This window comes from Aphidius gifuensis, linkage group LG3 (assembly GCF_014905175.1).
Source record: "Aphidius gifuensis isolate YNYX2018 linkage group LG3, ASM1490517v1, whole genome shotgun sequence".
NCBI classification, from domain to species: domain Eukaryota; kingdom Metazoa; phylum Arthropoda; class Insecta; order Hymenoptera; family Braconidae; genus Aphidius; species Aphidius gifuensis.
The window spans coordinates 16,718,156-16,732,780 of NC_057790.1; the positions used below are offsets into that span (position 1 = coordinate 16,718,156).

The window sequence follows — 14,625 nt, forward strand, 5'->3', positions numbered from 1 at the left end:
AAACTGGGTTAAACAACATCAAGCGCTGTCATTTGTCAAGCGCAGTCAAGCCGCAAGCGCAATCAAGCGGTGTCTCCAACTCTCCACTGAAAATATTTTTTATAACCATACCCCTCTCAGGCCCAAACTTCTATGTTGTAATAAATCAATTGTAATATATCGAAATCAACAATTGTGTTTGTTGTTTTTAATTAACAATAAATTTATTGTTGATATTTTGATATTTTTAATTATTTAAATATCAATAAAAAACAACAAAAAAAATCATGGAGAAACCACAAAAAATGCCCAAAGTGGCAAAGGTAAGTTTTAAGATGATAAAACAAAAAAATAAATAATAAAATTATAATGATTACTAATGATTACTAATATGATAAATTAATTTTTAAAATGACAGGTCAAAAATAAAGCACCAGCTGAAATACAAATAACAGCTGAGCAACTTCTTCGTGAAGCAAAAGAACGTGATCTTGAGATACTTCCACCACCACCAAAACAAAAAATATCAGATCCACATGAATTGGCAGCATATCAATTGAGAAAAAGAAAAACTTTTGAGGATACTATTAGAAAAAATCGTACTGTATTAAGTAATTGGATGAAATATGCAGCCTGGGAAGAAAGCCAAAGAGAGATTGATCGTGCACGTTCAATATATGAACGTGCAATGGATGTTGATCATAAAAATATAACATTATATTTAAAATATGCTGAAATGGAAATGCGTCATTGTCAAGTACAACATGCTAGAAATCTTTGGGATAAAGCTGTTACATTATTACCAAGAGTCAATCAATTTTGGTATAAATATACATATATGGAAGAAAAATTAGATCAAATTGCAAAAGCACGTGAAGTATTTAGAAGATGGATGGAATGGCAACCAGATGAACAAGCATGGTTAACATATATTAAATTTGAATTACGTTATAAAGAAATTGATAGAGCTAAAAATATTTATGAAAAATTTGTTATTACACATCCGCAAGTTAAAAATTGGGTAAAATATGCTAAATTTGAAGAAACACATGGTTTTATAAGTCGTGCAAGAAGCGTATTTGAAAAAGCTGTTACATTTTATGGTGATGAAAATATTGATGAAAAATTAATCTTATCATTTGCAAAATTTGAAGAAGGACAAAAAGAACATGAAAGAACAAGAATTATTTATAAATATGCGTTAGATAAATTACCAAAAGATAAAACACAAGAAATATATAAAGCGTATACAATACATGAAAAAAAATATGGTGATCGTTCTGGTATTGAGGATGTTATTGTTAGTAAAAGAAAAAATCAATATGAACAAGAAGTTGCTGATAATCCATCAAATTATGATGCATGGTTTGATTATTTAAAATTACTTGAATCCGAAGGTAATTTAAATCATAATAATGTACGTGAAGTTTATGAAAGAGCAATTGCAAATGTACCACCAACAAAACAAAAAGAATATTGGAAAAGATATATTTATTTATGGATTAATTATGCTCTATTTGAAGAATTAGATACTGAAGATATTGAAAGATGTCGTCAAGTATATAAAACATGTATTGAATTAATACCACATAAAATATTTACATTTTCAAAAATATGGTTATTATATGCTAAATTTGAAATAAGACAAAAAAATTTAACAATTGCTAGAAAAACATTGGGTATGGCACTTGGTATTTGTCCAAAAGATAAATTATATCGTGAATATATTGATCTTGAAATACAATTACGTGAATTTGAAAGATGTAGAACATTGTATGAAAAATTGTTACAATTTGGTCCTGAAAATTGTACAACATGGATGAGATTTGCTGAATTAGAATCATCAATTGGTGATATTCATCGTGCTAGAGCAATATTTAAATTGGCAATATCACAACCAATACTTGATATGCCAGAAGTATTATGGAAAGCATATATTGATTTTGAAATATCACAATGTGAACCACAAAATGCTAGAGATTTATTTGAACGTCTTCTAGAAAGAACATCACATGTTAAAGTATGGATGACATATGCTAAATTTGAATTACAAAATGACATTGTTGAAGAGGGTATTGATAAAGTTGTATTGGCAAGAAGAGTATTTGAAAGAGGAAATACTGCATTAAGAACAAATGGTGATAATGAAAGTAGAGCTTTGTTGCTTGAAGCTTGGCTTGAATTTGAAAATGAAAAAGGTGATAAAGAGAGTCGCACTAAAGTTTCAGCTAAAATTCCAAGAAGAGTTAGAAAGAGAAGGAGACTTGTTGGTGATGATGGCTCTGATGATGGTTGGGAAGAAGTATTTGATTTTATTTTCCCAGAAGATGAGTCACAACGACCTAATTTAAAAATTCTTGCTGCTGCTAAAAATTGGATTAAAGCTAAAACTGGCTAAAACAGCAACAACTGAAAAAATTGAGGAACGAAATAATGAAAATAGTAATCTACAATCTGATGAATCATCAAGTTGAATTTGTATATAATTAAATATAAATAAATAAATAAACATGATTTAAATTAAGGAATTTATTTAATAAAATAAAAAAAATTATCTCGATCATTTAATTTGCTTTTTTATATTTTTATTATTTATTAATTGTCTTTTTTTTATTATTTTTTTTTATTTTATTTTCTTCGTTTTACTTGATTCCTTGACTTCTGCGCAAATGCGTGGTCATGATGCGCCAACAAAAAATTGACGAAAGAACGCACCTAAAGGTTGCATCGATATTCACGTGTTTGTACGTGTTCTAGACTTCTAGCAATGCTCCAAAATTCTCAAATAAAACTGGCACTTTAATAATATTTATTGTTAATAACTGAAACAAAAAACAAAATGAAAGTTAAAGTATTATCAAGAAATCCAGATGAACATTTACGAGAGACTAAAAGAGATATTCATAAAGGTAATAAATTATTAAAAAAATATACAATAAAATTATTTTATAACCTATAAATAAATGTTTATTAATTTAAATAATAATTCAATATTTATAATTATTTTTAGTACAAAGAAATTATGATAGAAACGAGCATCCATTTGAGGCAGCTAGAGAATACATGGCTGCTGTTAGAAATGTAAAATTAACAAGAATATTTGCAAAGCCATTTATTCATAATTTAGAAGGTCATAAAGATGGTGTTTCATGTGTTGCAAAACATCCTGGTAAATTATCAAATTTATTAAGTGGTTCATTTAATGGTGAAGTTATTATTTGGAATTTACCAACTGCTAAAGCTGAAAGAACAATACTTGCTCATGATGGTATTGTACGTGGTATTGCATTTGATAATGAAGGTGAACATTTCTTTACTGTTGGTGATGATACAGCAATTAAATTATGGAAAACATATCCAAATGATGATGAAGAAATTGAAACACCAGTTAATACTATAATAACAAAAGTAAGTTAATTTAATTTACATTATTTATAAGTTTTTATCATTAACTAATGCCATTTATAATTAATTTCAAGGATCCAATAAGTGGTATAAGTCATCATAAAAGTACAAAAGAATATGTAACATCTAGTGATAATATTGTATCATTGTGGGAAGAAACAAGAAACACATCACTAAAAGAAATAACATGGGGAAATGACAGAATACATGATATTAAATTTAATAATGTTCAAACTAATTTATTTGCATCATGTGTTTCAAATCGTGATGTTATATTATATGATATTAGAAACAAAGCACCAATAAGAGCTGTTACATTGGATTTAAAAGCAAATAAATTATGTTGGAATCCAATGGAAGCATATACATTTACAACTGCTAATGAAGATTTTACGTAAGTTTTATCAAATTAATTATTAATTTGCTTGTTTGTAATAAATATAAATTAATAATAATTGTTTATTTTATTTTGTACAGTTCATTTACATTTGATATCCGTCAATTTAGTAAACCAGTTAATATTCATATGGATCATGTTGGTGCAGTAACAGACATTGATTATTCACCAACTGGTAAAGAATTTATAACAGCAAGTTTTGATAGAACAATTAGAATATTTGAAACAAGTAAAGGACATTCACGTGAAATTTATCATACAAAAAGAATGCAAATAGTAACATGTGTTGCTTGGTCACTTGATAATAAATATGTCATCAGTGGAAGTGATGAAATGAATTTACGTGTATGGAAATCAAATGCATCTGAAAAACTTGGTGCATTAAAACCTAGAGAAAGAGCTGCATTAAATTATAGTAGTGCATTAATTGATAAATTTGCTGCACATCCACAAGTTAAACGTATTGCAAGACATCGTCATGTTCCAAAACCAATTTATAAAGCTCAAGCAGAACAGAAAAGTATACGTGAAAGAGAAAAACGTAAAGAAGCTAATCGTCGTAGACATTCTAAACCTGGAAGTGTTCCATATGTTGCTGAAAGAGCTAAACATATTGTTGATGTTAAAGAATAATTTTATGACAATAAATTTTTTATTTATTCAATTATTTCTTTAAATTACATGTATATACTTACACCTATTTTCTTAATTTGTTGGTGCATCGTAAGGCTTCAACTGCATCAAACCTTATCCTGCTCCTGATCTTTAAATTAACATCTATGTAAAAATATTTTTAATTTTGACTATTTTAGTTTAAATAAAATTGTTCAATTTAATTGAAAAATATTTTTATAATGACTCAATAAATTTAATTGCTATTTTTAAAGAAAAAAAAAAAAATAATACTAACAGGTAGCTTTAGTAAATATTGAATTGTAACTATATAGAATTTATGTATAAAGGTCAGTTGAAAAAATAATACATATATGGATTAACTGAGGCAGAAGCAGGCAGAAGGGCGATTGTAAAAACACCCTACTTAAACTATAGTTTGCACAGTACAAATTGTCACAGTAGTTGTGTATTCACCTGCTCTGTGTGTCACCTGATTGAAAAATAATATTACATTAACATCAAGTTGTTGTCTAAAAAATTAATCATTTTCATATAGTCATGAATTGTATAATAATTATCATTATATCATTAACATTAATTAATAATTTTTCATATTTAAATTCAAAAATTCTTCTTGGTCGTCTTGAAACAAACAAAGTATTTTAATATATCAATTTACATTTTTTAAATTCATTTTTATTTGAATGCAAATGTGATAAAGGTCTATCAGAATTTATTGATTTATCTATGTTCACAATTATATTGTTTTTTTATTTTATTTCTGACAGTGACTTTGATTATAATTAACTAACATTTAAAAATATATATCAATAATGACCATGAAAAAAAAAAAAAAAAAGTTTTCATTCAAATTATTAATTTTGCGTTGACAATGTAGTAGTTTGTTTGAATTTTTTTTAATTTATATTTAATGAATATTGATTGATACTTTAAATGAAAAAAAAACTTGATACTTTGTTATTTTATATTTTCTAAATAAACTATTAATTAATTAAATTTGATTATTAATTAAATTTAAAAATAAAATTTCAGAATTGGGAATTTTTAGCAAGATTTTGTTTTTTAACTGAACGTGGATCATTTCATTATGATTTTATGATAAATCGTACATCAAAAAATAATGGTAATGTCAACTTGTTGCTGTATTATGATGCACCAAGTCAATGGCCAAGTGTATATCCATCAAATCGTACATGTGAAGATAAACAATCAATATTAAAAATTGAACAAGGACAAATTGTTCCATTATCAGCTGATGATTATGCTTCATCAAGTGTATCAGGCTGTAGAAAAATTGGTAATACATTAAATGACAATGATTTAATTCAATGTACAAGTTATAGAATGTTTAAATCAGCAAGACCACGTTGGTGGTTTATTGCTTTAGCTGATTGTTCATCTGATACTGGATTAAATGTAACATATAATATTTCAATGACAAATGGTCCACCTGGTAGTTTTTGGAAAGAACATTATTCAGCTGATGAATTCTGCAAGTATTTTTTTTTATCAATTTAAATTGGCTAATAAATAATTGTTATTTATTTTTTATTTTTAGATACTTTGCCATTATTTATAATTGCTGGTATTGCATACAGTGTGTTGGTAATTACTAGTATTTACATGGCAAATGAACTACGTCTTCGTCGTCTTCTTCACTCGACATTTCGTCTTTACATGATATCAATGGTATGTCAATTTATTGGCATTTGTTGTGGTATTTATTCAATGACATATCGTGGTCTAACTGGTTTTGATGTTAAAAAAATAATTTTACTGGGATTTGTTTTTCGAGCATGGTCAGAAACATCATATACTTTGTTAATGCTACAACTTGCTGAGGGTTATACAATTACAAAAAGCCATTTACCAATATCACAATTATGGTTTAATACATGGTTTATATTTGGCATGGTTTTTTTACAACTTGGTTTATTAACTTATCAAAATGAAGTATTTGATCCTGGGCTGGTACTTTATATTTATGAATCAGGACCAGGTTTTTGTCTTATGGCACTTAAAGTTATTGCCTGGGTTTTATTTACATATTATTGCTTTAAAACATGCCAAGAAATTAAAACAAAATATGAATTTTATGCATCGTTATTAAGTCTTGGATCAATATGGTTTTTATTTCATCCACTCACTGTGAGTTGTCATAAATTTATCTAAAATAATAATTATTTAATAAACTTTTTTTTTCTATTGATAGGTTTTAATAATTACCATTGTCATTGATAAATGGATACGTGAATCAGTTGTACAAGCAGCATCATTATGGATAATATTTATTGGACATGCATTTTTTCTTTGGCTAATACGTCCATCATCTTCCAATATTCGTTTTCCATTTCACATACGTACAACTCAAGTTGTTCCAACTTTTTCTACAGAACCACACAATAATAATTATGAACCAAGTAGAAGAAGAGCTTCAATATTTACTGTACAATTTGAAAACACAACACACACATAAATCATTATATTTATAACAAAAAAAAATACAATTAGTTAATTTTTATTTTTATTTTTTTTTTAATAGAAATCTTATTTACAATAATGTGATTTATTTTGGCTGTGAGGTAATGTTTCTCATGATAAATTGTAAATAAGAAAAAAATATATATTAAACATTAAATTAATTATATTTTAAATTATTCAAAAAAAAAAAAAAAAAAAAAGATGTTGAATTTTTTAAATTAAATCAATTTTGACTTGACAATAAAGTTTTATTATAAGGCACTAATTTATCATGACTTTTTTGCTAAATAAAAAATGTGCTAATCACAAGAACCATCTAGCCATCCATCTCTCCATCTTTGATTAACTAATTTACAATCAAATTCAGATTTTCCTAATTTTTTATTGACTTCATTGTGTATCATACACAGCCATTGACTCAATTCATTTTGTGATGATGTTTTTGGTGGTGTTACTTGAATTTGTTCACGTAAATCCTCAGCACAAATACTGCATGGATAAAATTTTGAAAATATATGAAAAAATGTTGACATATCTTTCTTTTGTTCAACTGATGGTTTATCTGGATAATAAGCAGCCATTGTATGAAGGAATGACCATGTTGATTTACCAAGTTCAGCTTTATCAAGTGGACAATTAAGCTTTTCACGATTAGATGATGTTGGAGTTGTCATATTTGTACTATCATTTGATTTTTTTGCATCTGTTTCCTATTTTATAACATCATTAAATATTATTATAATTTTTCCTTATTAAAATTTTTAATATAATCATTAATTTACCATCTTATTATCGTATTTTTTTTTTTGAGTTTTAGTCCATGATTTAAAGTCAGTACAGGCTCTACATGGTGGTTCTGGATCCATGATAATGCATCTGTTAATTATTGCTGGATGATGAAATTTATAATCATAACCCTGTTATTTAAAAATATATTAGATGATGAAATAACCACCGAAAATTGTTAGAATATAATTATACAACAAATTTATAGACATAATTTTCACTGTTAATTAATTTATTTATATTTTTTTAATAGACAATAAGTATATTTAATTATTTTTAATATAAAGAGAGGTCTAGAAGCTTACCGGAGGTTCTTGTGTTGTTCACGTTTTGGAGCAATTTTGAGTACATATAACCATATGTTCAATATATAAAGACAACACACACATGTGCACTCTTGCTATATACATTATGAGTAATATTTCATCATTCACTGTGTTGTGAAAATAAATTGTTTTTATGATTATCTATTGTAAAAAGAATATAACAAATAAATAGTTTTATTTATTAAACAACTAAAATTTTGTGCCATAAGGTATTTAAATTAATAAACATGTCAAAAGGTTATGTTGTCATTTTGTTTATACTTTTAAAAATGCTTGAATAACGATTAACAACAATTATTTTTTTACAATGTTGTTGTTATATAATTATGACAATACTTGGGTGATAATTTTATAATCTGGACATCCATAATTAAAATATTTAATCTACATAAATTTAATTAGAAAAAGCGAAAGAAATATTAAATTTTATAATAACAATTATTGTTAATAAAAAAATAAAAACAAGATTAATAATAAACTTATATGTATTTTTTTTAATTTGATTTTTCTATTATTAAGTTACTTTGTATAATATTGTTGATAATTTTTATTGATTTTCATTCATATATTTTTGAATATTTAATAATAACAATCGCACTAAAAATATCAATTATGATAGGCTGCGATTATCCCCTCTTTTTTATTTTAAATTAACAGAAACCAACAGAAACTTTACAGTTGTAAATGTCAAATGACAGAATCAGTAAACTAACAACGCCAAGCGGAAAAAGCGTTTGATTTTTTTTTTTTGTTACATATCTATGTATATATTTTTCAAAAATACAAAACATAAACAATGAAATGTGGGTATAATATTATAACATTAATAATTAATAATTAGTATTTTTGTGTTAAATAATGTAAATAATATTAATTTGTTAATGAAAAAACAAGTGAAGTGAATTTAAAATTGATTTAATCACAGTAAATCACTAATTTAAAAAAAAAAAAAAACTTGTTTACTCTTGATTTGAGTGAAAGTATTTTGATGTTTAAAGTTAATTGTTATCTTTTAAATTGATTGTTATAAAAACAAATGGTTATAATGTATGTGTGGTGTTTGAATCTTTTTTATTTTAATTATTAAAATCATTTATTTTGTTTGTTTTTTATTGTAAAAGTTCATGACGTTTTAAACATAACCTAAATATTTTTACTCAATTCTGTTTATTTACTATTTTTCATGTATAGATTAGACAAACTTATATGAAAATTTTTTAATACTCTCGTATTAATTATTTATAATAATTTTTATTGTTAAAAATTGATTGTTTAATTTGATTATTTTAATGTTTAAGGAATCCAACAAAACCAGAAAAGAAAATATCTCGACGATCGTCGGTAAGCTAGTTGTTTCCATCTCTATAAATACAATAAAATTAAATTTTCTATTAAAAATAATAACTACGTTTATTTATTTATTTAGATATTAAAGCTGCCAAAAAATAAAAATCCATCAGAGTATGGAGATCAAGCAGTACCAGCTGAAGAGAGTCCTCGCAAAGATAACAGAAGAGTTAGCTTTGCTGGTAAAAAACATGTCAAGTGAGTCTTCAACTAATACTTTATTTAAAATTTATTAAGTTGATAAAAAACAACTCATTTATTGTTATTTTTTTTAAAGGGAATTTTGCGAGTCGAATTTCCAGGGTACAGTATGGGATAACACATACGAAGAGAGTGATTCAAGTCACATGAAAACAAGTCAAACATCATTATCTGATGTAACACCTCCATTAAACACAACAAATGAAAATAGTCCAATTGAAAATAATTCATATCAATTAATTACAAATCAACATTTACAAAATTTACCAAGAGCAACGAATTATCATCTTGATGAATCCAATGATACCTTGTTGTTACTTGCAAATAAAAGACAGTTAAATCGTAGAAATCAATTGCCATTAAACAACAATGGTTTAGACCAATTTATTGATAAAGAAAATATTCCCATATCAATAGAAACAGAAAAAATTGAAAGTTCACTTGTTGAAGATGAAATAATACAACTAAGCCATAAAACTATTGATAAAACAGATAATATGTTACCAAGTTTTTCAATTTATTGTGATGATGAAGAAGAAAATAAAGATTTAAAATGTTTAGAAAATAATGATGATACTGTTATTGGTGAACTATCAATGGACTGTACTTTAACTGCAAATCAACTTCAAATTTCATCTGACAAATGTAATAATAATAATAATAATAATTCAATTGACAATATTAATGAATCAAAAGACATGGAAATAACTGATAATATATCATCAAATATTTATAAACAAGAAAATACAATTGATAATAAAACACAATATTTTGAACAAAATGAAATGGTCATGACAGTGGCAGTATCTTCACTGTTAGACAAACAAAAAATAATATATGATGAAAATGATGAAATTACATCAAATAATCGGATGTCAATGACAACAGCAATATCATCAGTTTTACATCGTCCATTGTTTAATGATCAAACTCGTAAATTAGATCAAAGCCAAATGGAAATGACTGAAGCAGGTCCATCACTTTTATGTAGACAAATTACTGATGATCAAAGTCAAGTTATTAATCAAAATCGTATGGAAATAAATAATGCAAATTCAGCTGTTTTTAATAATAAAAAAATATCTGATGATCAAACTAAAATATTTCATGAAAATCGTATGTCAATAACAAGTGCTATTCCATCAGTTTTACATAATCAACTTGGTGAAGATAAAACTATCTTTTTTCAGCATGAACGTATGGATACAACTCGAGTGGTTCCTTCGCATTTACAAGTAATGCTTTATGAACAAAACCAAGGATGTAATCAAAATCGAATGTCAATGACAACGATGACTCCATCAGTGTTACAGCATCAACCAACAGAAGAAAATCAACAAAGAGCTAATCGTCAAAGTATTATGGAAATGACTGAACCAGTCGCTTCGGGTTTGAGTCAAAATAACGACGAGGAAGCATCTGGTGTTGTTAATGAAAATCGAATGTCAATGACAACGATGATTCCATCAATGCTACAGCATCAACAATTAAGGAATAATCAACAGCGAAATAACCGTCAAAGTATGATGGAAATGACTGAAGCGATTTCTTCTGTTTTGAGTCAAAATAACGAGGAACAATCAGAGGTGATTAATCAAAATCAAATGTCAATGACAACAGCAATATCTTCAATTTTACAAAGACAAGCGATTGCTGTAAATCAAACAATTAATCAAAATCCCATGGAATTCACTGAAGCAATACCATCAGTTTTAAATCAACCTAAAAATACTGATAATCAATCTCGTATGACAGTTATTAATTCAACTTCTAAATCACCATCAAGATTGGCCAATCAAGTACCATCTACTCATAATTATCTTGATGAAATAACAGATCCAAGTTTATCATTAAAAAGAAATTATGGAATAATTCGTTCACCACATAATTCAAGAAATACAGAACTATCAAGTCCATATCCAAAAATTCAGATAAATAAATCATCAAATGTACAAAAAAATACAGCAACAGATAAAGATCGTGAAAAACTACATAGAGTTTTACATGAAGGTTTATCAGAAGTTGAATATAGTCCAATTCCTAAACAATATAAAAATATTTCAATGGAATTAACAACACCTGTACCAACTAATTATGTTATCGATCAAAACTCAACTGATGAAATGATTTCAGTTATAAATGAAGCTGATAATTCAAAAGAAATAAATAAACAAATTTCTACAATAGTAAATTCAACAATTATTCCAGAAATGGGTGATGATAAATCAATTGAAATAAATAAAAATTCTTCATTTGTAAATTCGACAATAAATCCAGAAGATAATGCAGCTGATAAAAATCCAATTGAATCAGCTGATATGTCGAAAATAAAAAATGTAATTAATGAAGAAATTATACCAGCTATTGAACGAGCTGAAATTTCATCAAGTTTATCAATTGATAAAGAAAATCATGAACCAATTGATAATAATCCCTCGACAAATAAATCAGTTGCAAGAGAACTTTTTGAAATTAATGATAACGTGGCATTAGAAAATTTAGATAATAATCATTCGTCGAATTCAACTAACGAATCTATTGCATGTCGTCATTATTTCGATGACAATACAGCTGATCAAATAACACGACCATTCGCAAGTCCTTCTTTTAATATGAATACTGAAACAACTAAGACAATTAGAATTATTCCAAATTGTTTTGAAAATTCTGAATATAATCATAGTTTAACAATTCCAATACAACAATCATCTACTGATAATCTTGATGCCATCAAAGAACCATCATTTTTTGAGAACTCAACTGAATCTGTCGACGTTAATGCTGTTTATGGAAATGAAATAACAGCTAATATAAAAATTTGGGAACGACAAAATATTCCACAAGTTAAAGAGACAATTGAAAGTGGAAATAAATCAGTTGATGATCATCAAGATAATATAAATAATAATGAAATAAATTCTACTGATAAAACACAAGAAAATATATCAGTTGTTAATTTTTCTAAAGCAACTGAAAAACATAATACAAGTATTATTAAAATTAACAAAACAAATAAAAGAAGAAGCTTAGATATGTGTGATGATGAAAAAATAAGTGAAAAAACAAAACGTTTTAAATTAAATAATAATAATTATTATTCACAAGCATCAAATGATGAATCATCAAGTTTAAAATTTATTAAAAAACCAGAAGAATTATTAAAAAATAAAGAAACTAATAAATTGCCAATTGAAATTATTGAAAGTTTAGAAACTAAACAATTTTTAGCACAAAATAAACTTCAATTAAAAAATATAAATGCAATAATTGCAAAAAATACTTTATTTTTAAATAAAGTTATGAAAGATATTGATGATAAAAAAAAAGAATTACATTATCATGAAGAAAAAATGAATGAATTTAGTATTATTGGTAATAAAAAAATTGTTTTAAATGATGATTTAAATTTGAATGTTGAAGAAAATAATGACACAAGTCGATTTGGAGTGTTAAAAAAAAATATAAAAAATTATGAAAATAAACGTGAATGTATTTGGAAAATAATAAGTATTGATTCAACAAGAATTATTATTGAATATTATAAAACAACAATATGGCTTGTTATTGGTTTTGATGTTCCTGATAATACTGATGAACTTGAAATGATAAAAGGAGTTAAAATTATTCCAAGATTACATCCAAATGAAATAGTAAGTTTAAAAATAACTGATAAATTAATTGTTGATCAAATTGATTTAGAATATTTAAAAGATAATTATAAAACTTATGATGACGTTATGAAAATGATTGAATACGTTGATGATGAAGTTAAATCAATATATGATTTTTATTTTGAACTAATTAAACTTGAAAGAAAAAATTTAATGGATATTAGTCTTGATAAAATAACGTTTGTCAGTCGAACAAGTAAAATGAGAATAATATTAAGAGTAACAGTAAATGTTAAAATATTTTCAAAAATTACACCTGATGATATTACTGTTGATTGTTTATTAGGAAATGTTAAGTAAGTAAAATTTATTTATTATTTATTCATTTAACTAATTTTGCATAATTTTTTGTTGATTGTGTTTTATAATGTTATTGTTTTTTTATCTTTTCCAGGCACAATGACATAAAAAATCTTATAAAAAATGTTAAGAAGAATTATAGATTTTTAAAATTTTATATTGATGATGTTCGGAATTTTATTGAGTTACTGGAAGAAGCTCAACGACCAAAAAACATCTAAAAATATATATATTTTTTTTAAAATAAATTTTGTAACGTTAAAAGAATGCAATTTAAAAAAAAAAAAACATAATATAAAATACTAATAATACTAATGTAATTTAAGATGTATATATGGATTAAAATATTGATAACAAGTATAATTTCTATGATAATAAAAATTTATATTTTAATTTGAAAAAAAGTGAAAAAAATTAATCAAATAATTGTAAGTTTTTTATAAATATTAAAATTATTTTACTCAATCAAGGTGAAGTCGTAATTACGATTTATTACTACTAATTTTTCGGATAAATGTCTGAGTAATATTTCTCTATATATATGGTTTTAATACCAAGTAATACACAAAACACCAAATACCTCTTTGCTCATTTTATGATCCTAATACAAATCTTTGATTTTTTTTTAAAAACAAATTGTTGAATTTTCAAAATTATTAGGAAAACAGAGAGTAAAAAAAATCAGCTTTATGAATCAACAAATACCTCTTTGCTCGTTTCATGTTCCTTATACAAATCTCTAATTTTTCAAAAACTGTCCGTCGAATTTTAAAAATTATAAGGAAAACATAAAGTAAAGGAATAGTAAAGTCAATCAAACACCAAATACCTCTTCGATCCTTCTATGTTCTTGATACAAATCGGCAATATTTCGATAAATTATTAAGCAAACAAAAATCCGAGAAAGTAAATTTTACAAAACATCGAATACCTCTTCAGACATTATATGTTCCTGATACAAATCGAAAAAAAAATTAGGCAAACAGAAGATTGAGTAGGTAAGTTTTTAAAAAACACCGAATACCTCTTTGTTTATTTTGTGATCTCGATTCAAATCAAATTGTTTTTTAAAAATTACTAGGCAAATAGAAAAGAA

At 25.5% G+C, this 14,625-nt stretch overlaps 5 protein-coding genes across 6 annotated transcripts; 4 read left to right on the plus strand and 1 right to left on the minus strand.

The window, feature by feature from the left end:
• Window positions 1–40: 40 nt before the first annotated feature.
• On the plus strand, window positions 41–2,547 carry LOC122852179 (protein crooked neck-like). The gene is made up of 2 exons (XM_044151811.1): window positions 41–302; window positions 398–2,547. The coding sequence occupies exons 1-2, from the start codon at window positions 267–269 to the stop codon at window positions 2,375–2,377; spliced, it is 2,016 nt and encodes a 671-aa protein (XP_044007746.1). The 5' UTR covers window positions 41–266; the 3' UTR covers window positions 2,378–2,547.
• Window positions 2,548–2,693: 146 nt separating this feature from the next.
• LOC122852181 (DDB1- and CUL4-associated factor 13) lies at window positions 2,694–4,608 on the plus strand. The gene is made up of 4 exons (XM_044151814.1): window positions 2,694–2,888; window positions 2,990–3,387; window positions 3,459–3,778; window positions 3,862–4,608. Exons 1-4 carry the CDS (start codon window positions 2,819–2,821, stop codon window positions 4,412–4,414), a joined length of 1,341 nt encoding a protein of 446 aa, XP_044007749.1. The 5' UTR covers window positions 2,694–2,818; the 3' UTR covers window positions 4,415–4,608.
• Window positions 4,609–4,954: 346 nt separating this feature from the next.
• On the plus strand, window positions 4,955–7,163 carry LOC122852180 (transmembrane protein 145-like). Of its 2 annotated transcripts, XM_044151813.1 has the most exons (5): window positions 4,955–5,053; window positions 5,450–5,714; window positions 5,805–5,909; window positions 5,976–6,565; window positions 6,630–7,163. In XM_044151813.1, exons 1-5 carry the CDS (start codon window positions 4,955–4,957, stop codon window positions 6,891–6,893), a joined length of 1,323 nt encoding a protein of 440 aa, XP_044007748.1. In that variant the 3' UTR covers window positions 6,894–7,163. The 2 variants fall into 2 exon arrangements, with proteins under 2 accessions (XP_044007748.1, XP_044007747.1); XM_044151812.1 differs by having other exon boundaries at window positions 5,450–5,909.
• On the minus strand, window positions 7,115–8,289 carry LOC122852182 (FAD-linked sulfhydryl oxidase ALR). Its single transcript, XM_044151816.1, has 3 exons — window positions 7,990–8,289; window positions 7,681–7,815; window positions 7,115–7,608 (listed from the first exon to the last, which is right to left on the minus strand). Exons 2-3 carry the CDS (start codon window positions 7,762–7,764, stop codon window positions 7,198–7,200), a joined length of 495 nt encoding a protein of 164 aa, XP_044007751.1. The 5' UTR covers window positions 7,765–7,815; window positions 7,990–8,289; the 3' UTR covers window positions 7,115–7,197.
• Window positions 8,290–8,711: 422 nt separating this feature from the next.
• On the plus strand, window positions 8,712–13,996 carry LOC122852177 (putative uncharacterized protein DDB_G0277255). Its single transcript, XM_044151810.1, has 5 exons — window positions 8,712–8,813; window positions 9,309–9,351; window positions 9,437–9,555; window positions 9,635–13,525; window positions 13,624–13,996. Coding segments are annotated over exons 1-5 (4,182 nt in total). The 5' UTR covers window positions 8,712–8,811; the 3' UTR covers window positions 13,751–13,996.
• Window positions 13,997–14,625: the final 629 nt, after the last annotated feature.

Bases quoted from the DNA above. Each gene is read 5' to 3' on its own strand.
- LOC122852179 (XM_044151811.1), top strand. From the start codon at position 267: ATGGAGAAACCACAAAAAATGCCCAAAGTGGCAAAG. The intron at 303-397 runs GTAAGTTTTAAG...TTAAAATGACAG, and splicing joins AAATGCCCAAAGTGGCAAAG to GTCAAAAATAAAGCACCAGC.
- LOC122852181 (XM_044151814.1), top strand. From the start codon at position 2,819: ATGAAAGTTAAAGTATTATCAAGAAATCCAGATGAACATTTACGAGAG. The intron at 2,889-2,989 runs GTAATAAATTAT...AATTATTTTTAG, and splicing joins TAAAAGAGATATTCATAAAG to TACAAAGAAATTATGATAGA. The intron at 3,388-3,458 runs GTAAGTTAATTT...ATTAATTTCAAG, and splicing joins TTAATACTATAATAACAAAA to GATCCAATAAGTGGTATAAG.
- LOC122852180 (XM_044151812.1), top strand. From the start codon at position 4,955: ATGAATTGTATAATAATTATCATTATATCATTAACATTAATTAATAAT. The intron at 5,910-5,975 runs GCAAGTATTTTT...TTTTATTTTTAG, and splicing joins TTATTCAGCTGATGAATTCT to ATACTTTGCCATTATTTATA. The intron at 6,566-6,629 runs GTGAGTTGTCAT...TTCTATTGATAG, and splicing joins TTTTATTTCATCCACTCACT to GTTTTAATAATTACCATTGT.
- LOC122852182 (XM_044151816.1), bottom strand. From the start codon at position 7,764: ATGGATCCAGAACCACCATGTAGAGCCTGTACTGACTTTAAATCATGG. The intron at 7,609-7,680 runs GTAAATTAATGA...GTTATAAAATAG, and splicing joins AAAAATACGATAATAAGATG to GAAACAGATGCAAAAAAATC.
- LOC122852177 (XM_044151810.1), top strand. The intron at 9,352-9,436 runs GTAAGCTAGTTG...TTATTTATTTAG, and splicing joins AAATATCTCGACGATCGTCG to ATATTAAAGCTGCCAAAAAA. The intron at 13,526-13,623 runs GTAAGTAAAATT...TATCTTTTCCAG, and splicing joins TGTTTATTAGGAAATGTTAA to GCACAATGACATAAAAAATC.